The 26369-nt window shown below is 37.2% G+C and overlaps 1 protein-coding gene across 1 annotated transcript in view; it reads right to left on the bottom strand.

Annotated features, from left to right (window-relative positions):
• The window catches only part of DNAH14 (dynein axonemal heavy chain 14), a 367193-nt gene that overhangs the window by 318392 nt on the left and 22432 nt on the right, over positions 1–26369 (bottom strand). The window contains exons 7-10 of the mRNA XM_049777552.1: positions 23054–23198; positions 19515–19646; positions 15728–15975; positions 7730–7859 (exon numbers count right to left, since the gene is read on the bottom strand). Coding sequence (XP_049633509.1) covers positions 7730–7859; positions 15728–15975; positions 19515–19646; positions 23054–23198 — 655 coding nt within the window. The remainder of the gene's footprint in view (positions 1–7729; positions 7860–15727; positions 15976–19514; positions 19647–23053; positions 23199–26369) is intronic.

The following is a 26369-nucleotide window of genomic DNA, read 5'->3' as shown; positions in this document are numbered from 1 at the left end:
TCCTTTTTTCTTTTTTTCTTTCTTTTTCTTTTTTCTTTCTTTCTTTCTTTCTTCTTTCTTTTTTCTTTCTCTTTCTTTCCATACTTTTCTTTCTTTCTCTCTTTCTTCTTTCTTTCTTTCTTTCTTCTCTCTTTCTTTCTTTTCTTTCTTTCTTCTTTCTTTCTTTTCTTTCTTCTTTCTTTCTTTTCTTTTTCTTTTTCTTTCTTCTTTCTTTCTTTCTTTCTTTCTTCTTTCTTTCTTTCTTCTTCTTCTTTCTTCTCTTCTTTCTTTCTTTCTTTCTTTCTTTTCTCTCTTTCTTCTTTCTCTTTCTTTCTCTCTTCTTTCTCTCTTTCTCCCTCTCTCTCTCCCTCCCTCTCTCTCCCTCCCTCTCTCTCCCTCCCTCTCTCTCTCCCTCCCTCTCTCTCTCCCTCCCTCTCCCCCTCCCTCTCCCCCTCTCTCTCCCTCCCTCTCTCTCCCTCCCTCTCCCCCTCCCTCTCTCTCTCTCTTTCTCCCTCCCTCTCCCCCTCCCTCCCTCTCCCCCTCCCTCCCTCTCCCCCTCCCTCCCTCTCTCCCTCCCTCTCTCCCTCCCTCCCTCTCCCCCTCCCTCTCCCCCTCCCTCCCTCCCTCTCTCCCTCCCTCCCTCTCCCTCCCTCTCTCCCTCCCTCCCTCTCTTCCTCCCTCCCTGTCCCTCCCTCTCTCCCTCCTTCCCTGTCCCTCCCTCTCTCCCTCCTTCCCTCCCTCCCTCTCTCCCTCCTTCCCTCCCTCCCTCTCTCCCTCCCTCCCTCTCCCCCTCCCCACCTCCCTCTCCCCCTCCCCACCTCCCTCTCCCCCTCCCTCCCTCTCCCCCTCCCTCTCTCCCTCCATCCTTCTCTCTCCTCTCGCTCTCTCTCTCCTCTCCTCTCTCTCTCCTCTCCTCTCTCCTCTCCTCTCTCCTCTCCTCTCTCTCCTCTCTCCTCTCTCCTCTCTCTCCTCTCTCTCTCCTCTCTCTCTCCTCTCTCTCTCTTTCTCTCTCTCTCTCTACCTCTGCCAACTAGGAAAGGCTGAGGAGATCTAACATTGAGAGCCTTGTTTTTTGCAGGAAAGGAAAATCAGCCCTAGACCTTACCTAGGCCTTCCAGGTTCGTAACCTTTCTCTCAGAAAGGAATTTAAGGAGGAAATGAACAGTGAAGTAAAAACATTTTATTTAGAAATTATGAGGAGGGGGAGGGAGAGGAAGAGAGAGTAATGAGCCCAATAGGAGAGCCCTGAAGACTGGCTTTTTAATGGTATTCTTCAGGTTGCCTTGTCTTGGAGTTTTCTGCTTAAGAATTGATTAAGGCAGTGTCATTGAAGAAGACCCTTTAATGTTTGGTGGAACCTTCTTCAAATTCTTATCTGTTTTTGTCTGGAAGAGCGTTTCTAGCTTTCTCTGACTGCAGAAGCTCTAGGTAAAGATCTTACCAGGCCCTGGTCACTCTCATCATTGGAACAGATAAATCAGACAGAAAAACAAACAGCAGTATTGAGTGTGGGTTGGTTAATAGATCTTTACAGATGTATCCACTCCCTAATGGCTATATATAGAGTCTTTTTGAGTGCACATGGAGAAGTCTTCAGTATAGACAACATGCTGAGAAGCAAAACAAGTGTCAACAGTCATTAATACTGAAATCCTATCAAATAGCTTTTTAGAAATCTGAGAAAAAGTTGAACAGTTGAAGATGAAATGATTTAAACCTAATAGAAAATGCTAATATTTCATGGAAAAATATAAAATACATCAACAAATATTTAAAAAATAAATCTTTTGAGCAGGACGATGTCTGAGCAGTGGTAGGGTCTTCCATGGTAGAGGATTGCTTCCAGGTGATGTTATAGACAAACCTCACAATTAAGGGGCAATACAGCAAGCCCTGTCCAGTAAGCAGGTCATTGTTCTTGTTAAGTCTTCTCAGTGTTAAGGGAAGTCTCTTTTGAGTAGATTGATGTCAGAGCAGCTGTAGGGTCTTCCCTGGTAGAGGAATGCCTCCAGGTTATGGTATATACAACCTTGGATGTTTTGTAGATGTCTTCTCTAGATCAGGGGTGAATGGAGAATGCCCATTCTTCTGAGGCCTGTGCCAGGTCTTTATGTCAATGTTCAGGGTGTTAGGTCTCATTGCACTACAAGATTTGTGTGTTCCCATCTCTATTAGATAAGAACTTATTGGTATGTATAGTATTTTCCCATTTTAGTGTGCCTAAGCAAACAAGAAATAAAGCCACGTGGTGCTATCAGATATATGGGGGTGTAAGAACATTTCCAACAATACCCATGACTTGGTTCAAACAGAAGCATTAAACTGAGGGATTCTTTCACACCAAATTCCATACTGAGCAGTTCACAAAGAGAAGATAAAAAACAGGGGGGAGGGGGATCGTCACTGTAAAAGAAAATATTCAGCAAAAGTTATAGCCGTCAAAGAAAACACCCATAAAATGTTGAAAAGACGTAAGTGTCCTTTTTATGTCTTTTAAAATAGTTGGGTGGGTGTTAACTCCAGGGCACCACTTTGGTCTGTGACTTAGGACTCTACAGTATTTAAGTTAGAAAGGGTAAATGAGGAGTAATGATGATAAGGAGTTAAGGAAGTTAAAGAGAAATATGATCCTATGAAGGGGTATGCAAAAGGGCAGAGTACAAAATGGACATTCTGCATACATGAAAACATAATTCAATGATAGTGAGTTCTATTAATGTTTCTTGTGACTCCTGTCAGTGCTCAGAAGAATTTCATCATGCTGGTGATGAAATTCTGCCTTGTCAAGAGCAAGGCAAATGCCCTAGCTGTGGTACTATGGCTCTAACACCTTTACTGTTTTGGTTTGGTTTGGTTTTCTTGGGGAGAGTGGGTTTGGCCACACCTGATGATGCTCAGGGGTTACTCCTGGCTTGGTACTCAGAGATTACTACTGGTATTGCACTCAGAAATCACTCCTGGAAAACTTGGGGAATCTTATGGGATGCAGATGATCAAACTCAAATTGATCCTGGATTGGTTGTAAGCAAGGCAAATGCCCTACCCTCTGTGCTATCACTTTGGACCCTTAACTGTTCATATTTAAGTAAAATTTCTGGGATCCAAGTGAATAGTACAGTGAGTAGGGTATTTACCTTGCACACGGCCAACCAGGATTTGGTCCCCAGCATTCCCATATGGTCCCCCAAGCCTTCGAGCCAGGAGTAACCCCTGAGCACCACTAGGTATAACCAAAAAAAAAAAAAAGTAAGATTTTGGAATAAAAGGCCTATTTATTTTCAATTATGCTAAGGCAAAACAGTTACCAAAGTGCTCATATGTATATATATGGATATATATATTAAAATGATCCTTGGCAAAACGCATGTTTTTATTGTTTCATATCCCCACAAATTATCACCAGCATTTTATGTTTATCAATCAGCTGAGTTTGATTTGGCATTTTAGTGTGTTTTGAACTTGTACTTACCTTATTTCTAACTTTGTTGTGCATTTCAAAATCACATATTTTCAGAACCAGAGAGATCACTCAAGAATCATGCGAAAGCATATGAATCTCTTGAGCAAGGAACTAAATTTAATCTTTGGAATTTCATATCTCCTCCCCTGAGTACTGCCAGGTCATAATAGCATCAAAGCACTGGATCCTAGTATGAAACCAAATGGTCCAGTTGGCAAAGTATTGGTAGGAGAAATTTCTAAATGCCCTAGTATTTGGAGGTCCTCAAAATTATTAAATTCTAATTTTATATCTTATGTGTATTTTTCTTATTAGCTATTGATGTTGTTATTATCAAGAATTTAAAAATATTTCAATGTATTCTACTAATGTCTTATTTGTATTATGCTTATAATATATTTGATTATTAGTAATTATACATATCAATATAATAGGATTTATGAATCTTTCCATTTATGTTTGTGTTTAAGATTCTTTTTTGTTTGTTTGTTTTTTGGGGCCACACCCGTTTGATGCTCAGGGGTTACTCGTGGCTAAGCGCTCAGAAATTGCCCCTGGCTTGGGGGGACCATATGGGACGCCGGGGGATCGAACCTCGGTTCTTCCTTGGCTAGCGCTTGCAAGGTAGACACCTTACCTCTAGCGCCACCTCTCCGGTTCCGTGTTTAAGATTCTTTAAAAAGCTAAGGTCATAAAGATATTTCCTTTTAGTTTATAGTTTATTTCTCACATTAGTATTTATCTGGGAAGTGCTCTGTCTGTGGTATATAGTAGGCAAAGCTTTTTTTTTTTTTTTTTTATAAATTTCTATACCACAGACAGAACCGGAGAGGTGTGGCCCAAAAAAAAACAAACAAACAAAAAAAGATTTATTATTTTTTTAAATTTTTTTATTTTTAATTATGAGAACAAAAGATGCAAAGAAAGAGGACAAGGTAAAGTTACAGTGGAAGGACAATCACCCATAACATAATTCTCAGAAGAAGTCCCCTTGCTGATATCTTAACTTTGAACTTTCAGCCAAAGAACGTTAAGACAAATAAAACAGAATCCATGTACAATTACTTTGTCCCTCAAGTCCCCAGATTGTAGCACATTATAATATTTCTTAACAGCACACAAGGCAATCTAAAGCCATAAAACTTACATAACTCCTTAAACATTAGAGGCATAGTATTTTTTACATTTCCATGTACATGCATATTAGCTTAAGTTAACCTCAAATTTTAAGTGGGTGCATTTTAAGGATTAGAGTCAAAGGAGCTCAGTAAAAACGGTGTTAACCTCAAATTTTAAGTGGGTGCATTTTAAGGATTAGAGTCAAAGGAGCACAGTAAAAACGGTGTGAGAGTGGCAAATGTTGTTTGCATAGGCCCACCAAAATATGAGAGGCATGGAAAGGAATAACCTTGGCCTAAATACAAAGAGATCCTACCCCTGAAGTTTCCTTGTATAAGACCAACTCTAGGCTTCAGGCAAGTTATCGTCTGATCCAAGACATTGTCCGTAGTGCCAACACACTTTTCACACAGTCTCTGTTGTTGGTATCATGTTTCTGTATTAAAGATTCTGGAATCTGCATATCCTACATTGAAGTCATGATGTGGAGTGTCTTCTCGTTTCACCTCACCATGAAAGGGCAATGCAGGAAGCCCTGTCCTGTAAGCAGGTCGTTGTTGTTAAGTCATCTCAGTGTACTTCTGGCCTCCCAGCTTCTTGAAGGATCTCTCCTTCCTGGGAGCTGGGAGTCTAGCAGGAGGGGGTTTGGCAGGCCCCTACCATGCCGGAGGCCTCCTTAACCAGGCCTAGTGGGGGTGCGGGACTTGGGTAACCCCAGCACCCCTCTACCGCCTTGCTCCAGATCTCCAGGGCTTCCCCGGGCCACATGCCTGGGCAAGCCGGTGAGTTGGGCCCCTTGGTGGAGCTTGAAGGTACCCTAGGCTTTCCCCCATTTTCCATTCAGCTCCTTAGGGAGGGTCTGGGTGGGGCTCTGAACTTCTGGCCTTTCAGCTTCTTGAAGTCACTGGTAATCTCTGTCCAGTCTATATTTTCAAAATATAGACAGAGTTAGAAGTAACCCCTGATCACAATCAGGTGTGGTGCTCCCCCAAAATGTTTAAAAAATGAATAGCTTCGGGCCCGGAGAGATAGCACAGCGGCGTTTGCCTTGCAAGCAGCCGATCCAGGACCAGAGGTGGTTGGTTCGAATAGCCAGGAGCTATTTCTGAGCAGACAGCCAGGAGTAACCCCTGAGCAACGCCGGGTGTGGCCCAAAAACCAAAAAAAAAAAAAAAAAAAAAGAAAATAGAAAAAAATAGCTTCATACAATAGTATGCTTATAAATGCTTTTGTAGCAAAATTTCAATAACAAAATAGCATCTGAAAAACCTCCTAAAGTTCATCCACAAAGTACCATAGATAATTAACTCATAATAAAAAAGAAATACACATAGACATTAAGCCAGATGAAGTATATTTGGATTTTGCTCAACTGTACTTTAATTTGTGCATATACTATATGTTTTGCAACTATAATGCACTTGATTCATAATATGTAAATATAATGCATGTATTATATCATTTTTAGACTCAATAGAAAGATATATAAGAGGGCCTGGAGAGGTGGCGTTAGAGGTAAGGTGTCTGCCTAACAAGTGCTAGCCTAGGATGGACCTTGGTTGGTTCCCCCGGTGTCTCATATGGTCCCCCCAAGCCAGGGGCTATTTCTGAGCGCATAGCCAGGAGTAACCCCTGAGCATCACTGGGTATGACACAAAAAAACCAAAACAACAACAACAAAAAGGAAAGATATATATGAGAGTAAAAATGATCTAGAGGGAGTGATAAGTGCAGTTAGAGAAATAACTACACTGAAAACTATCATAACAATGTGAATGAATGAGGGAAAAAGAAAGCCTGTCTTGAGTACAGGTGTGGGTGGGGTGGGGAATAGATAGATCTGGGAAATTGGTGGTGGGAATCCTGCACTGGTGAAGGGGGGTGTTCTTTACATGACTGTAATCATACAACTACAATTATATTTGTAATCACGGTGTTTAAATAAAGATAATTTATAAAAAAAAAAAGTGATCTAGAGGGCCGGCGAGATAGCATGGAGGTAGTGTATTTGCCTCGCATGCAGAAGGACGGTGGTTCAAATAACGACATCCCATATGGTCCCCCGAGCCTGCCAGGGGCTATTTCTGAGCAAAGAGCCAGGAGTAACCCCTGAGCACTGCCGGGTGTGACCCAAAAACAAAAATAACACAAAACAAAGCAAAAAAAGATCTAGAATCCTATCACACACTGATATTTGGTTGCATCTATTTCCAAACCTCAATCTCATAAATGTACATATTTTAATTTATTTAATAAACACCAGCATCTTTCTTCATTACTAAATCTACCTAAAATATAAAGCAGAAATGAACACAGCACATAATATACAATACTATCACATAAAACTCAGCTTTTGTCAAATAAGACAAATTTCTACCAATATAAAGTTTAATTTTAGAAAATGCTGATGGAATGTATGCTGGAATGATTCTTACCACACAGAAAATATGCAAATGAAAGACCCATGTGCTCTTTCAAAGTGCTTTTTTCTTGTTTGATTTTGGGCAACACCCAGTAGTTCTCTAGTATTGTTCTTAGTTCAGAACTTGGTAGATACCTTCCAGGGGTCCTCAAACTTTTTATACAGGGGGCCAGTTCACTGTCCCTCAGACCATTGGAGGGTCTGACTATAGTAAAAACAAAACTTATGAACGAATTCTTATGCACACTGCATATATCTTATTTTGCAATGAAGAAACAAAACAAATACAAATACAATATGTGGCCCGCGGGCCATAGTTTGAGGACCACTGGGAGTTAAGCAGTACTTGTGGAGACATACAGTAGTGAGAAACAAACTCATACCTCCCTATATAAAGCATGGATTCTGACATATCTTGACTCTCAAAGTGTTTTGCACATGACATGTTATCTTTAAGTAACATAATAAATAAAAATTCTCTGAAAAAAATGAAGAAAAAATATAATAGGGAATGACATCTATTTTTCCAGTAACAAATAGTAACTAGTAATTACTAGTAACTACTAACTACTACTAGTTATGTAGTAACTACATAGTAACTACTCAATGAATGAGAAAAATGCAATTGTTTTCTGCAGTGTATACATCTGTGTATAAGTACTGGCAAAGTGTATTATCACAAATCACATTTTATTTCAAAACTTACTATTCATTTACATAAATATTTGCATATATTTTTGCACTTTTACCTCATTAATTTCCTTTTCTGCTTTTAATTCAGACTTTAGAATATACGTATCTTGTGACTTTGAAATACTATCACGATCTTCCTTGTCTCTTGCTATCTTTCCAATGAAAGCAACGATATCTTTGTATATTCTAGATTCAGAATTGAGAAGGAAAATAGGTGAAGAAAAGTACTTTCAAAGTGTTTAAAAACATCTGAGGAAGAAGAGGCAAAATATAAACAAGTAAAATGAGCTAGAAAATGACTTGTTGGTTTTTTAAGTGTGTGTGTATTTATGCATGTAACCACATAGTAATCTCATACAATTCTATAATAGAAACACAAAAGGCATTTTAAATAAATTAAAATAGCCCCCACATTTTTTTTTTTTTTGGTTTTTGGGCCACACCCGGCGTTGCTCAGGGGTTACTCCTGCTGTCTGCTCAGAAATAGCTTCTGGCAGGCATGGGGGACCATATGGGACACCGGGATTCGAACCAACCACCTTTGGTCCTGGATTGGCTGCTTGCAAGGCAAACGCCGCTGTGCTATCTCTCCAGGCCCCCACATTTTTTCAATTTAAAAACGAAACAAGAGCCAAAGAACAGAACCACAAAATCAGTTAAAAGATATATTTCATAAATTTTTAGAGGTCAATAGAAACTAATCAACAATGATAGCTACAATTTACCAGCCATTTACTATTATTTTCAAAAATTATGATGTAAATAGAGTATTAATATTATCTCCATTTGATCACAGGTAAAATGAGATCTAAGGAATTTATTTGTTTGGCTTTTGGATAACACTTGGCAATGCTTAGGTATTATTCCTGGAGAGCTCACTGGACCATATGGAATACCAGGGATTGAAATCCAGTTGGCAAGCACCCAATTTCTGTACTATATCTCTGTCCTCTAGTGAATTAATTTTAATCTGAAAGATTCACAACGTAAGTCATGCAAAGTATAGGGGATAAAAAAACAAAAAAATTAGAACCTGTTATGTCTGGTTTATTCAATGCTAGAAATAATTATATTTAAGCAACTTTGTAAATCATGGGTTTTAAAAATGTATAAAATAAAAAATTTAAAAAATTTAAATATTTAATCTAAAATTTTTGAAGACATTTTAATTTGTGTTGTCCTTTCCTTTTTTTAACATAAGTATTTAAGTATCACGATTACAAGAATGTTTGTAGTTGGGTTTCAGTTACAAACAGAACACACCCCTTCACCAGTACAATGTTCTTAAAGGTGTACTTGAATCCTTACCAAGGCATTTCTTTTACAATATAAAAGTACACTCATGTTTTACTTTTAAAATTAACTATAAAGGTTATTTTGAATTGAACTGAGGTGTGTGAACCCAGCAAGATCGGCTTTAGGCTGTGGGAGAAATTTTGAGTAAAAAATGGGCATTTTGAATTCAATTGAGGTGTGTGAGTCAGCCAAGAGTGTAGCTGCTTCGCTGAACATTTCTTCCAGTCAAGAAACCTCACCACAGCACTTAAAAATAGCAACACACTACAAAAGCCACAATGAGAAAACAACTCAGAACTCCACCACACCTTGTTAATGAAGATGCTAGTTCTGAAGACCTAACCATCAGTTACCTACATAACCTCTCTGATTAGGACTTTAAATAGAAAATATTAAGGCTGTTCAAAGAAGTCAAGACACCATGGAATGGACAACCCATAAGACTCAAGAAGAGATGTGAGTAGAAATGAGAAAACTTCAAACAGAAATATCAGGGCTGAAAAACAGAGTAGGTGGAATAAAAACCACACTGAACCTTACCAGCCGAATAACAGTTGCTGAGGACAGAATCAGTGAGCTGGAAGATGAGCTACATAACACCTCTGATTAGCTGAAGTAATTGAAAAGGGTCTTAAAATAAATAACAGAAGATGGAAAATATCCTCAAAATAAGCAAACAGACAACAATAGACATTTGGGATAAATTTAACATGAACAACATAAGAATCATTTGGGTCTCAGAGAACAAGAAAGAAAACCCATATGAAGAAACAACAGTCACAGACATCTACAATGAAAAATTCTCAGAGCTGAGAAATACTTGCACCCATATCCTGGATGCCCATAGACATCTTAAAAGAAATTCAGATAAAAGTAGTCCAAGGCACATCCTAGACACAACAGTGAATAGACTACTAAAAGCAGCAAGATCAAAAGGGAACTTATGTATAAAGAAACCTTCTTAATATTTACATCAGTCAAAGGATTGTTGGACTTGTTCTAGCGTCCCCATAGGCACCAATTATGCCATGTGGCATAGTTCTTCCTTTGCATAGGCACATTAAAGTGGGAAATTATATACAAACACGTTCTTATCTAATAGAGATGGGAACACACAAATCTTGTAATGCAGTGAGACCTTACACCCTGTACATTGTCATAAAGACCTGGCTTAGGCCTCAGAAGAATGGGCATTGTCCATTTACCCCTGAACCAGGGATGCCATCTACAAAACAACCATGGTTGTTTTCCTATACCAGGGAAGACATACCACTGCTCTGGCATAGACCTATTCAACAGAGACTTCCCTTTAACACCCAGAGGACTTAACAACAACAACAACAACCTGCTTTCAGGACTGAGCTTTCTGCATCACCCTCTAATTGTGAGTGAAACTAAAGGATGCTCTGCATCATCCTGACTTTGATGTAGGATATGGACATATTCCAGGATCCTTAGCTACAGAAACCTTACATCAACAACACTGACTCTGTGAAAAATAAAAGTGTATTGGCACTACAGACAATGACTTGGGTTAGGCAACTTAATATGCCTGGAGCCTAGAGTTGGTCTTATGCCAGAAAATTTCAGGGGTAACGTCCCCTTGTATTTAGGCCAAGGCTTTTCCTTTCCATGTCCCCCATATTTTGCTGAGCCTATGCAAACAAATGCCACAATAACACCATCTTTGCTGTGCTCCTTTGACTCATCCTTAATGAAATAATGTATTATGATAAACTGTGTCAACAATACTATAGCCTTTAATGTTAAAGGAGTTGCATAAATTTTGTGGCTTTGGATTGCTTTGTGTACTGCTAAGAAATATTATAATATTCTACAATCTGGGACCTTGAGGGACAAAGTAAATGTGCATGTATTTTGTTTTAAAAAAATATGGCATTTAAAAAATATTTACATCAGATTTATCACAAGCAACCCTCCAGGTCCAAAGCAGTGGTGGGATATAGTGAAAAAAATTCAACAAAATAAACACCTTGTCAAGAATGCTTCACCTAGCCAGACTTTCACTCAAGTTTGAAGAAAGGATACATAGCTACATGAATTAACAGCTCAGAAACTTCACAGAACTCAAAACCAAATGTAAAAGAAGGAGGATGGTTTACTTTCAGGCAAGGCAGACCCCATAAACACACCAAACTTCTACTAAAAAGATGACACAAAACTCCATCACAATAATCTCTCAACATCAATAGATGAACTGCACCAATTAAGAGATACAGAATGAAATATGGGTCAGGAAATAGAACCCAAGATTTTGCTCCTGCAAGAAACATATATGAATAGTCAGAGAAACACAGATTCAAAGTCAAAAATTGGAGGACAATCCTTCAAGCAAACAACTCCCTTAAAAATGATAAGATGGCCACGCTAATATCAGACAACTCTGACTTTAGGCTTTAAAAGGCTATAAAACGAGATGGGCATTTCTTAAAAATCAAGAGATGTGTAGGAAGACATTGCACTCATATATATATATATATAATATAAATATAAATTGCTTAAATTATTTAAATAAATTATTTTTGTAACACGGTGTTTAAATAAAGATATTATTTAAAAATAAATTATGTAAGTAATTGCTTAATTAGCAATAGTGAAAACTACAGTATAAATTGAGAAGAGAGAGAATGAGAGAGAAGTAAAATGACTGACCAGAGGCAAGTCGGGGAAGTGGGTGGGAGGGAAACTGAGGACATTAGTGGAGAAGAAATGTGCACTGTACTGCAAACCAAAGTCTCTAAAACTGAAAAAAAAAAGGGAAAGGGAAAAAATGGAAAAGAGAGAGAGGTGAGGTGGGGGGGGAGAAAATACCCAGAGACAGGAAGGGGAGAGAAGACTGAGAGGGTGATAGGGAAACTGAGGACACTGATGATGGGAAATATGCACTGGTTAAGGTTGTTGTACATTGCATGCATGGCTGTAACTCAATCATAAACAACTTTAGCTGTGATAAAAATAACTTGTAACTAACTTGTAATTATGCTGTTTAATTAAAAATAATAAAATAAAATAAACTATAAAATAAAATACTATGGAATCAAAACTAGAAAAACATGTCTAAAGGGAAAGATCAGAATAATATGATACTGAATATAAACGTTGAAATTTGTATAATTTTTATTTTCCAAATTTTCTAGAAATAAATGAATTACATATCATTTTAAAATATATTTAGGAATGGGGATATAGCTCAAAGGGCAAATGCACAAGCTTTACATGAGAGACCTTGGTTTAGTCCTTGGCACTACATGATTCTCTGAGCACAAGCAGACTCCAAATACTGAGACAAGATCAACTCTTTAAGGTTTCTGAATGTGACCCAGAAGACAAAAATATGAAGATAGGTTTTTAAAAAATGAATATGAATACTTTTATAAATGCATAAATGCACATCTATCCATAGTTTAGGCACAATATTATGATCATACACGATTACTAACTTGGTTATATTTTCTGTATAGTCTGACAATAAATCATATTAGTTATGGTGCCTTAGTTAATTGCTAAATAACATTTGTGAATTAATTAGTTAATCATAGAATTAATATATTTTAAAATCTTTAAACTTTTATCAGCTTATACATTTTCAGCTCTCTAGTTCTAATATTAAAACTTTGATATGATTACAATCATAATGTTAAATTGTGACTGTAAAAGAGTTAAAATAATTTACAATTTAAATTCATATTACATATGCTATCATTGATAAATTCAGTCATGGGTTTTTTTTTTAAATACTTTGCTTCAACAGTAGTATTTAAATAGAAGGTGAACTCATTTTGCTCTGAGTATAAATTGCTTAGAATTAATTCAAATAGCAATTGAGTCCTGTGGTTCCTAACAGAATCATTCTCACATATTTTTAAGAGTTTGCTTTTACGACAGAATACAATTTACACATTTACAGATTTGGCAAATAAAAATACAAAAGAGTAAAATTTGACCATCGGATAAAAAATTCATCTAAGAAACATTGGGAAAAACTTATAGTAAAAAGTATTCTAATTTTTAACATGCAAAATTCAATGGATTTCTTATACACAAATAATGGTAGAGAAGAAATGAACATTATAAAAACAATCCCATTCACATTAGTGTCACACAAACTCAAATACCTAGGAGTCAACTTACTAAAGAGGTGAAAGACCTATACAAAGAAAACTATAAAACACTGTTTCAAGAAATAAGAGAAAACAAGAAAATGGTGACAAACGCTCTGCTAAAGAGGTGAAACACCTATACAAAGAAAACTATAAAATATTGTTTCAAGAAATAAGAGAAAACAAGAAAATGGTGGCAAACACTCTGTTCATGGGTTCAGAAGATTAACATCATTAAAATGGTAATACTCCCCAAATCTTTGTACATATTTAACGCAATTTCTCAAAGAATACCCAGGACATTCTTCAAAGAAGTGTATAAAACACTTCTGAAATTCATTTGAAACAATAAAAACCCATGAATAGCTAGAGCAACCTTAGGAAAAGGAACATGGAAGGTATCACCTTTCCCAACCTTAAATTTTACTACAAAGCAATAGTTGTTAAAACAGTATGGTATTGGAATAAATACAGACCCTCAGATCAGTGGAATAGAATTGAGTATCGGAGAATGTTCCCCAGACATACAACTAATTAATATTTGATAAAGGGGCAAGAAATGCAAAATGGAGCAAGGGAAGTCTCTTCAAAAGAGGTATAGGGACAATTGGTTAGTCACATGCAAAAAAGCAAACTCAGACTTCCATCTAAAACCCTGCATAAAGGTTAAATCCAAATGAATTAAAGATCATATCAGACCTGGAACTATAAAATATATAGAATATCATTTAGAGGGGCTGGAGAGATAGCATGGAGGTAAAGCATTTGCCTTTCATGCAAGAGGTCATCGGTTCGAATCCCAGCGTCCCATATGGTCCCCCGTGCCTGCCAGGAGCAATTTCTGAGCATGGAGCCAGGAGTAACCCCTGAGCACTGCCGGGTGTGACCCAAAAACCACAAAAAAAAAAAAAAAAAAAAAAAAGAATATCATTTAGATAAAACTCTCCATGACATTGAGATTAAAGGCATCTTCAAGGAGAAAATACCATTGTCCAAACAAGTGAAAATGGAGAAAAACAGATATAACTATATTAAGCTGAGAAGCTTCTGCACCTCAATTGGAAGTAGTGATGAGGATATAAAAGCCACCTACAGAATTAGAGAAACTATTCACCCAATACCCATCATATAAGGGGCTAATATATAAGATATACAAGATACTGACAAAACTTAATAAGAAAAAAATCTAATCCATCAAAAAATGAGAAGAAATGAACAAATGACAAAAAGACACATAAAAATGTTTCACATCACAAATCATCAGGGAGATGCAAATCTGACCAACAATTAAGTATCATCTCATGTTACAGAGACTAGCACACATCAAAAGAACAAGAACAATATGTGCTAGGGGGATGTGGGAAGAAAGGAACTCTCATTCACTGCTGGTGGGAATATCATCTTATTCAGCCTTTATGAAAAAAAAATATGGAGATTCCTCAAAAACCTAGAAATCGAGTTTCCATATGATCTAGCTATACCACTTCTAGAGATATACCTTAAGACCACAAAAACACAATACATAAATGCATTCTGCACACCTATGTTTATTGCAGTGCTATTTACAACAACTAGAATCTGGAGACAACCCAGGTGCTCAACAACAGATGAGTGCTAAAGAAACTGTGGTATATATATACACAATGGAATATTATACAGCCATCAGGAAAAATGAAGTCATGAAATCTTCCTATACATAGATGTTCATGGAAACTATTATGGTGAGTGAAATAAGCCAGAGGGAGATAGACAGAATATTCTCACTCATCTGTGGGATTTAAGAAATGTAAAAGACATTATTGTAATAATACACAGAGACAATAGAGAGGAGAGTTGGAAGGTCCGGCCCACAATATGAAGCTTACCACAAAGAGTGGTGATTTCAGTTAGAGAAATAACTACAGTGACAACTACCATGATAATGGTAGTGAATAAGAGAAATAGAATGCCTGTCTTGAATATAGGCAAGAGGTGTGGGAGGAGGGAGTTGGAGGCATTGGTGGTGGGAAGGTTGCACTAGTGAAGGGGAGTGTTCTACTTTTTTATATAATTAAAACAAAACTACAAACATGCTTGTAACCATGGTGCTTAATTAAAGATATTTATTTTATAAAGAAAATGTTTCAATTTTAATGGACCCCTATATCATACGTAATGTGACCTGTGTCAAAAATTTTAATGGATTAATTTTCTTAAAATTTATAAACTACAGGGCCAGAGAGATAGCACAGCAACAAGGCATTTGCCTTGCACATAGCTGATTCAGGATGGGGTTCAAATCGCTGCATCCCATATGGTTCCCTGTGTCTGCTTGGAGAGATTTCTGAGCACAGAGCCAGGAATAACTATTGAGTACCATCTGGTGTGATCCAAAAACAAACAAAATTTATGAACAATATTAAGTATTACTATATAATAATTTCATATAATTACAAGAATTGAATATAAAAATTAATGTAATTAATTAGGGATAAAATTTTACTTTTAATTAATTATTGAATATTTCCTTCAAATGGCAATATATTGATTGAAGTATATAATATATTATGCATTAAAACCCAAAATGTATATGATTTTCAATTCCTTTTGAAAGTCAAAAGAGTATAATATTTTTACAAGTCAAAAAGAACTGATTACTTGTAGAGCTGTTCATTTTTTTTCCCCACAGACAACAGCATACTCGCAGAACAGTGAAAAAATTCCAAAAGCATTGTGATTGCTTTATGAACTAGTTGATGAATGAGTTCCAGAAAGAAGTAGTCAATCAGCTTCAGAAACTTCAAAGATGCTCCTAACAAACGTTTGTATTTAGCCGTCTTGAAATGTGTATGGCATTCAGGAGCATCAGACACAAAGTACTCTTCAATATTTTCCCTTTCTGCCACCTATAATTCAACAAATAATTGAGAATCAAGTGATTTCCTTGTTTTAATTATTTTATTGGTCAAAAAATTCAAAACTAGATGTTATCAACACTCATTAAAATTTTATTTTATACTTACACTTAAGTGTCAGACACAAAAGAAAACAAGCCATGTTCTGAAACCTATGCAATTTGGGGTTGTACAATCAGAAATGTTAATAGAATCCAAATAGGAAGTATATATTATTAAGCATCAGTGTGATTATGTGTACTAAGCAGGACTCTCTTCAAATATAGTGAATCACCAATGAGAAAGAGCATGTCTAAAAAAGATTTCCTAAAATGCAATCAATCTTCCACTTCCCACTTTATTTTAATGCAAGGAAAATGCCCTAACTACAACTATGTTATATTGCTCTGGCCCTGCATAGCAATATTTTAAGAGGCCCTTGGAGACACCACCACCACCACCACTATGACGACAACGTCAACTACTATGACTACTACAACTATGAGGATGACTACTACTACTATGACTACTACTAACAACTATGACCATGATGACTACTATGACTACTACTAGTTGTTGGTGGTGGTAATGGTGTTGGTAGTAGGAGTGGTGGTGGCGGTGGTACTAGTATTTGTGCTGTGTCAGGACCAAACTCATACCCTCATAAATACTAGCCTATAGCTTTCAGAATATTATTTTTCCAATACATATAAACTACAAAACACAGAATTAAGAAAAATTTTAGTTCAAATATTATTTCAGAGTGTTTTCAAAAGTAAAATATTCCATAAGCTGCTTGGAGGATATTACATTTTGATTTTTAAATTATACATACATACACATTCATAAATGGGGTGGCATTAGTATTACTAAAATATATATTTATTAACTTTTAAAAATAATCTTGAACTTATTTAAAATTATTCTTTTTAAATACAACTATCTTTCTTTATTTTATTTTTCTTTTTTGAGAGGAGTCTCCTAAACAGTGCTCAGGGCATCCAGGTGCCACTCCTGGTAATAGAGGCTTGATGGTTTGGGGTTAGGCACATCTCAGATCTGTCTCCCGGTATTCCTCAATGATGGTGACTCTTGGTTTCTATTCCATAAGTTCTCTAATTATGATATTTTTCTAAACTTACGCATTCCCAACATTGCCATGAATAGACTGGAGTGATAGTAAATGAGCAGAGCAATTGTCTTGCAAGTAGCTGACCTGGATTCAATCCCTAGTATCTCATTTGGTCCCCCTATTAGCACCTCCAGGAGTAATGTCTGAGCAAGACAAGTGTAGCTCAAATACCCCCAAAACAAACAAACCAACAAACAAGCGAAAACATTGCCATGAAATGCTTTTCAATCTAGATGTACATTAGATTCACTTGATAGGCTTTACTCAGTGCTGCTTGGGCTCTCCCACAGAAATTCGAAGTTTATGGGCTGGAGTGGGGAATACAGTGAGTAAGGAAGGCACTTGCCTTGCATGCAGCTAACTAACATGGCTCCAACCCTTAGAACACTTATTATCTTCTGACCCACCAAGAGGACCCCTGAACCCAGAGACCTTCCAAACCTAAACAAACAAATTCTAAATTTCATCAAACTAAAATGGTTCAGGATATCAGGATTTAGTAGCACCTCCCATCCTACCCTTCCCCAGTGATTCTTGTAGATTCTAGTGTGCAGTCTTTTGGAGACCCCTGACCAGAGTTTGATCACATCATATTTGGATATTTCCACACAGGTTTTAAAATTCTTCCGAGAAGGCAGAATAGATGATTTGAACATTTATTAGTCCCACTTTCATCCCAGTGATCTCTGAGAAAATCCTTAGTTTTTGTGTATTGACAACTATGCACAAACAGAACCACCCTTGGAAGAGCCTTGGAGTACACAATAAAACTTTCAGAAAACAGTGAAAAACTTGGAAAGTGTTTGGCTCCTTAGTGGTAGAGGTGCAGAAACGTTGTATACCAAAAGCATGGCCATATACTGTTGCAACGGTGTTGTTTCTGTGAGAACCAAAGTTCTCTGGGCCTAGGACCAAGGTAGTTCCAAGCCCCCAGAAAAGTCTCTGTAAAGTATTTTCCAATTCTACAACTTCTCCATAGGCAGGGGGTGTTAGCTCAAAGATAAAACCACAAAATGTGCCCTCTAAAGGGCAATGCCACCCTCCCTGTTCTGCTGAAATAGAGGAACTAGGTGAATTCAAATGTTCCACCAAATAAGGACCCCTTGACACAAAGTTGAGTTAGCAATGAGTTGGGACATTAATCCTAAAACATGATGTGATTTGTGTGCAAATGAAAATGAGCCAATCATGTAAAGTGGTGAAGAAGAGCTGCTTGTATTAACAAATGAAATGCTTGTATTGTTGAAGCTTATAAAGAAAATGCCTATCTCGAATACAGGCAGGAATTGGGAAGAAGGAGGGGATATTGGTGGTGGGAATGTTGCACTGGTGAAAGGAGATATTCTGTTTATGACTGAAACCCAACTACAATCATGTTTGTAATCATGGTGCTTAAATGAAGATTTTATATTTTTAAAAAAGCCCAATATAAACAGCTTGGAAGTTTGGATTGGGGTCCTGGTCAAGACTCCCCTGGTTGGATGAAACTTGAACCTTGGCTAGCCAAATAAACACCTCTTTTGCATCTTGCATTATCGGAGGTGGTCTCTGACTTTCAGTGATAACTCAGGTGATAATTCAGATGTCAACTCGGACAGCTTTACTGTCATCGTCAGTGTCCAACTTTCAAGAAGCCATAGTGAAATGCAGCAGCCACAGTAATACATGCCAATCACCATTTCCCAGTAATCAACAATAAAGCTGCATCTGACCTGACAATAGATGTCTACCCCATCCCTCATAACTGCACATATCTCCACCAGCCCTGCCAGTACAGTTAGTAAAGTACTTGCCTTGAATGCAGCCAACCCAAATTCAATCCCAGGTATCACATATGATTCTCCAAGGCCCACCAGCAGTGATCCCTAAGTTCAAAGTTGAGCACAACTAGATGGAGCTCCTCCCCGCCCCCCAAACAAACAAAAAACAAAGACTTCACCAGCAAAATGAAGAGAAAAAAAAATACCAAAATGCAATTGAGATGAAACATATATTAAAATAATCTAATCAAGGAGAAAAAAAGAAAAAAGAACTTTCACTATATAAAAGCATCAGTTTGTAGGTTGCTGGAATTTCAGAAGTGTATAAAAGAATATCAAACTTATTAAAGAAAATGACAACAAAAAAAGTGTTGTGCAAAACACAGAATCAATCTAAATATTTATTGGCAAAAACTAGATAACGCAAGCAGGGCACACATACTTAATGTAATACTATCCTGATGGTTGAAATCTTGTATTTTAGAACAAAATGAATGAAATTTAATGTGACTATGACAAGTGAAATAAGTAAAAAAGTGAAAGACAATTAAAGATGGTTAATTACTTTTGTCCCCTATTTCTAACACTTATTTCAGGGATGTAATTTGGAACAAGTCAATACATAAAAACTAACACATAAGATATAATTATAAAATTACCTTTAAAATTACATTTTTTATTGCCAAACTTGATTCATCTCTGAGAGCTGCAAGTTGTTTTGATGCCTGAGCAACTTGCTGTAGTTGTTCTTCACAAAATTCATCTAGAGAATATGTTCGTGTGTTATCCAGCTAACAAAATAATAGCAATTGTTGAAGATTTATGTCAAAATTTATTTTTACAGAAAACTATATAAAATATTTTGACATATTTTCTTATATTAAAACAGCACATTTTATACTTTCTATGTGATGTTTATAATGCATATCATACACTTCAAAATCAAACACCTATAGTTAAATCTAATTTTCTCTTTTTTCTTTTCTTTAAAAAATATTTGGGGGAAGGTTTTGGACCATATCCAGTGGTACTTAGGTTTTATTTCTGGCTTTTTGCTCAAGGCGTAGGGGAACATATGGGGCACCAAGAATTGAATCCGGGTTGGTTGTGATCAAGGCAAATCTTCTACCTGTTGTACTACTGGTCCAGCACAAATCTACTTGTCTTGCTAAAAATACACATACCCTACATATTTATTGAATTATTTCTTTTTTAATTTTTAAAATTTGCTTTATTTTTTATTTTGAATTACAAGTCTTTCACAGTTATATTTAAGGTACAGAGTGAGAGTGAATTAGGGCAATTCCCACACCAGTGTTGACTTCTCTCCACCACTGTTCCCAGCATGCATCTGATATCTCCTCCCTTTGCCCACCCTGGACTGCTAGTGTAACAGGTCCCTTTTGTGTATAGCTTGTTGTAGTTTGGGTTCTTGATTCTATTATCGTTGACTTTGGATTGAGTATTTAGGTCTATTCATTTTTTATTTCTGCTCAATGCTTATGAGACTGCTTTGCCACTTTTAACACCCACTTTTTTTCTCAATTTGTAAGAAGACTAAAATATGATGCAGAACAAGATGATACATTTTCTATGGTTCTGTTAAAAAAAAGCAAAATAATTAAATAACAATTAAAATATAGAAATAAATTAAGCAGGAGCCCCTGTCTAGAAGCTTTGTTCATTGAGTATCATACATTTTCTTCCAATTTTTGTCTCTCATTTCTTTATTGACTTTTTTTTTTTCAGTTTTAGGCTTGTTTTTGTCTTCAAGTTCATCCATGTGATTCTCTCTATATATAATTCTGCTATTATGGCTTGCTAACATATTTTTTAGTTCTCTTAGTTTCATTTGTATAAATTTTCTCATTTTCTGATAGCATTCTTTGAATTGGTTGAAATCTATGGATTTCTTAATTTCTTAGGTTAATGATTCTTTGAATTACATTGCTAAGACATTAAATGCTGCGTTTAGGTCTTCATCTATAGGGTTTGTATGCTGTGGAGGACTTGGAAATTTGTTGGAATTTACCTCCATATCCTAGCTGCTAATGCCTTCCTTACCTTCCCCACTGTCCTGTTTTTTGCATTGGGTAGTTTGGAATGCTAGAAATTCAGGGTTTTATAAAATAGTGGTCTAATTTAATTGTGTAAGAGGTGGTTGGAGGTATATCTGTTTTGGGTTTTTTTATTCTAAAATTTCCATTCAATTTTATCTTTGGTGAAGATTTTAGAAATATTCTCATCTTTTCCTTTACATTCCATCATTTAGTTACTGGACAAAATGTTAATTTACTCAGATGTCCATAAAACAAGCTCATAAAAACAAGTTTTCTTTCTTTTTTTTTTTTTTTGGTTTTTGGGCCACACCCGTTTGATGCTCAGAAGTTACTCCTGGCTATGCGCTCAGAAATCGCCCCTGGCTTGGGGGGACCATATGGGACGCCGGGGGATCGAACCACCGTCCGTCCTACGCTAGCGCTTGCAAGGCAGACACCTTACCTCTAGCGCCACTTTCCCGGCCCCCCCCCAAAAAAAAACAAGTTTTCTTACACATTAGAGTTCTATCAAAAATATCCCTTTTTGTTGTGGCAGGAGTAATAGCGCAGCAGTAGGGTGTTTGCCTTGCGCGCGGCTGATTCAGGATGAACTTCCATTCCATCCCCAGTGTCCCATATGGTCCCCTGAGCCTGGAGTGATTTCTGAGTGCATAGCCAGGAGTAATCCTTGAGTGTCACTGGGTGTGGCCCAAAAAAAATTCCTTTGTGAAAGGTCTCCTATTTAACTTTAACCCTAATTCAAGGGTTTAATTTTAATCCTTTATTATTACTCTTGTCCTACTTCTAAATGACTATCAACTTTATTTTATGACTATTCTGTCACAAAATAAAGTATAAACTGCTAGAATTCTGCTGAATTATATAAAAACACTTAAAATTAGAGTTCCATATTCTAATCCTATTTATTTATTTATTTATTTATTTATTTTGGTTTTTGAGCCACACCCGTTTGACGCTCAGGGATTACTCCTGGCTATGTGCTCAGAAATCACCCCTGGCTTGGGGGGACCATATGGGACACCGGGGGATCGAACTGAACTGCGGTCCATCCTACGCTAGCGCTAGCAAGGCAGACACCTTACCTTTAGCGCCACCTTCCCGGCCCCTCTAATCCTCTTTAAAAGAATTCTTGGGCCCGGAGAGATAACACAGCAGCGTTTGCCTTGCAAGCAGCCGATCCAGGACCAAAGGTAGTTGGTTCGAATCCCGGTGTCCCATATGGTCCCCCGTGCCTGCCAGGAGCTATTTCTGAGCAGACAGCCAGGAGTAACCCATGAGCACCGCCGGGTGTGGCCCAAAAACCAAAAAAAAAAAAAAAAAAAGAATTCTTATAGTTATATTGTTATGATGATAATACAGTGATAATACAGATAAACTGAAGAAATAATACAGTGTACAGGCAATCATCTTGCATTTGGTTGCATATGGTCCCCTGAGCACTGCTAGGAGTGATCCCTGAGAACAGAGTCAAGAGTAAATCCTGAATACTATATGTTTTTTGTTTTGTTCTGTTTTGTTTTGTTTTTTATTTTGGCTTTTGGGTCACACCCAGCATTGCTCAGGGGTTACTCCTGGCTGTCTGCTCAGAAATAGCTCCTGGCAGGCATGGGAGAACCTTATGGGACATCGGGATTCGAACCAACCACCTTTGGTCCTGGATCGGCTACTTGCAAGGCAAACGCCCCTGTGCTATCCATCCGGACCCTGAATACTATCTGGTTTGCCCTCTGCACTAAATAAAATATAAGAGGACTCAAAAATTCAACTAAAACTTCTGAGTTGTAACTAAGACTATTTCATGACATGCTATAGCTGGGAGAGAATAGTTGTTACTTATCAATTATGCATTAGAAAAATTTATTAGCTGCAAATAATATTATGCACATGGATTTGAAAATAAAGGACTTCATAAAATATTTAAGTGCAAGGAAGGAATTATTTATATAGCATGTTAACTAGTAAAATAGATTTCACAGCAAATAATGTTCTTTTGGGGGCATTTTAGACCATTTGCTATTCAAAGATATTGTTTAGTTTTGAGTCTAGAGATATATACACATATAATTAATTTAAAACTCCATTTTCCATTTTAGATTCTTTATACTAATATTACTTTATAGTAGTATATATCTACCCACCTTTACAAGGATTATGACAGATGCATCAGTTTTAGGACAGTTATCAATTCTGACATTAAGGGCATCTTCACAAAGTCCTTTTATGTAAAACAGACATCCTTGAAATAACTCATCAGCCAAAAAGAGATGGCAGTTGAGATAATACCTGAAGTTAAAAATAAATTTTGCAACTTATCTCTCATTAAAAATGAGTAGAATTTAGAGATAATTAGTGCAATTTTGTTCATTGCCTGTAGTTAATATATAAAATATTTTACATATTTTAAAAAGACATTAATAAAGATTAGCAAGCATTATTGATTTTGTTAAACTGATAATGATTCAGACAAAGTTTAGATACTAGGTATGAAACCTAGGAGGGCAAAGCAAGTAATGGTATTTTCTGTGAGCCACTGAATTCTAATAATTTTGAAATAATAAACAGTGATTTCAAAAGAAATTCTTTGCTATGTTAAATAAAATAATTTATTCATTTTTTTTTCAATTATAGAAGAAAAGCAACTAGGTTAGTGACTATTTAGATAAGGTTTTCTAAATAATACCTCTACTTCTATACTAAAAACAATGATGCCAGGGCCAGAGAGATAGTACAGCCAGTAAGACATTTGCTTTGCACACAGCATACTATGGTTCAATTCTCTGCATCTCATATAGTCCCCAACACTATCAGGAGGATAAAGTTAGGATTATACTCTGAGTTTACTGGGTGTGGAAAGGAGAGCAGCAGTAGTCTTGAGAACAAAACATCTTCCCCCTTTCTCTCTCTTTGCCTCCAGTCACACCAGGGAGATCTACAACTGTAAATGAACCTTGTTCTGAGAAGGAAAGCAAAGTTAGTCCTAGGCCTTTCAGGTCTGTCACTTTCCCTCATAGAAAAGAATTTTAGGGCCCGGAGAGATAGCACAGCGGCGTTTGCCTTGCAAGCAGCCGATCCAGGACCAAAGGTGGTTGGTTCGAATCCCGGTGTCCCATATGGTCCCCTGTGCCTGCCAGGAGCTATTTCTGAGCAGACAGCCAGGAGTAACCCCTGAGCACTGCCGGGTATGGCCCAAAAAACAAAAAACAAAACAAAAAAAAAAATTTTAGGGAGAGACAAGCAACGAAGTAAAAACAGGTTTTATTAGGAAATTCTAAAGAGAAAGGAGAGTAGATAAGAGCATCGAATGTGCTTTAAAGAGAATTCTTCTCCAAAGGCAGAAAGAATGGTACACACGGTACACAATCCAGCATGAAAGTAGGAAAGTCCACATGTCAAGAGTAAAGATGCGGAAGACATGTGTATGCAGGCACCATGTTCATGGGCCCACGGAGCACATGAGTGCAACTCCTTTGTTCTAAGTTGGTTTATGTAGGGTTTCTCTCATCCTGCTCTACTTTGAGCTTTCTACTTAGATGAGAGTCTTGTTTTTAGGGTGTTGCTAGGGGCTAGTCTAGATGGTCTTCTTTCTTGACATGCCTTCCCTGGCCTTGTGGGGGGCATTCCGTTTTCTCTGGATCTATTCTGGCTCCAGTTAAAGGTCTTATCAGGCCTTGGTTATTAGTTGATTTTTAGTCTAGATGGTTTTGTTGCTTCCAAGAATTCATTGCTATGTTTTCCTTCCCTATCTACCTGCCTGCATCAAATTGAACAGTCTTTTCCTTTTCTCTGCCCCTTTCTACTGGTCAGATCATGATCACAAAGTGATACAAATCGTATCAAAGGGTCCTGTCAATATGGGCAACAAAGGAAGGAAATGAGAGAGCTCTCCCTAACCTTCAAGGGAAAAAAAGGAAGAAAAATAGAACTAGTCACAGAATTTTCCATTAGAACCCAAAAGTATAAGTCAGAGAGACTATACAAATATTTTCAGGGGTGGGACTCTGGAGACCCTTACTTAGTTAGAGAAAAGAGGTGGCAGTTAACTTAAATTGGGAGCATAGGTTTAGTCTCAAACAAAAGAAAGGTGAGCTCCTCCCTGTCACTTTTAGCTCCTGCACTGTTTTGTAATTTAATTGAAAGAGTCTAGAGTTGGTGTGGGGATGGTGAAGTCTTTTTCAGCCTGGCTCCTCCTACCCCTTAAGCCCAAGGGCCTGAAAGCTGCAGAGAAACAATGGAAAAACTCACAAAGCAGTCAGATGAAGACAGCCAGCTTTATTTTACTGTCCTAACCTAACATATACATTTCCTCACATGGCTTCTATGCTAAGCCTTATCCTAGCAGCTACTTCTCTACTCCTTCTGGCTCTCTCTGCCTCTGTCTCCCTTTCAGCTGTTTCTCTAGGTTTCCTTGCAGACTAATTCCTTTGCTAATGCTACTGCTGCTGCTTCTTGCTGATGCTCAATTGCTGATGCTGAATCTGAGGTTGAATTGCTCACACTGAATCTGATGCTGAGTTTCTCTGTTGTATCTTGCTGCTGATTCTCGCTTATGCCCCTCTTCTCTCTCTAACTCTCCCTCTTATCCCCTCTCTCCCGTCAGCTTCCTCTACCCGCCCATTCCAGGTGTGGTCAGTTCTGAGGGAGGAGATACACACAATGCACTAACATCCCAAGTTCAATTGTGAGCTGAGAAAACAAAACCTATAACTCTCTCCCTCTTATATAGGCTACTGCTGCTACATCTTGGGGTGAAACCAAAAAGGAGGGCTGCTTTTTGAGACTAAAGAGATATAATTAGGGTACAAGTGGTTGCACGTGGCTGACTCCACTTTCATTCCTAGAATAACATGGTACTCTGAGCATTGCCATGTATGTACCAGAGGCCTCCAGGATACTGTCACCACCTAAGTGCTGCTAGGATGGTCTAGGTAATTTCTTATGTCACATCCTCAGAACATCAAATTGAATCACCAGCCCAATTAAATACAAAAATCACTGTGAGGTGCCCCAGGCCCTCTGAGCACTATTTAGGAAGGCCCCTCAAAATAAAAGAATAAACAAGATTGACAAACACTTAGACTTACAAAAAATAAAGAGATAAACTATTAAATTGAATCATAAATTAATAGGAAGAAGTTTCAAAAAAATACCACAGACTACAAAAGATAATAAGAGTACTATAAACAATATCATGACCCTGTATATTAAAGAATTTAGATAGTTTTTAGAATCATACATTTCACAAGACTGAATCAGAAAGTAGTAGAAACCCTGAATAAAATAATTACTAGTGAGAGAAAAACCAATGATCAAATGTCTCCTGAAAAATAAGCTCACTAATGTGCTCAAAGGGGACTATTATCTAGTCTTCCCAAGCTCTTCAAGGAAATTGAGTTAGTTTCTATTTCTAAATTTCTTTCAGTTTCTATTTCTAATATTATTTTGAAGCTAAAAGAA

Source organism: Suncus etruscus, chromosome 7 (genome assembly GCF_024139225.1).
Source record: "Suncus etruscus isolate mSunEtr1 chromosome 7, mSunEtr1.pri.cur, whole genome shotgun sequence".
Classification (NCBI taxonomy): Eukaryota; Metazoa; Chordata; class Mammalia; order Eulipotyphla; family Soricidae; genus Suncus; species Suncus etruscus.
The sequence above is the reverse complement of the archived record's forward strand: the minus strand, read 5'-3'. Positions and strand labels throughout refer to the sequence as shown.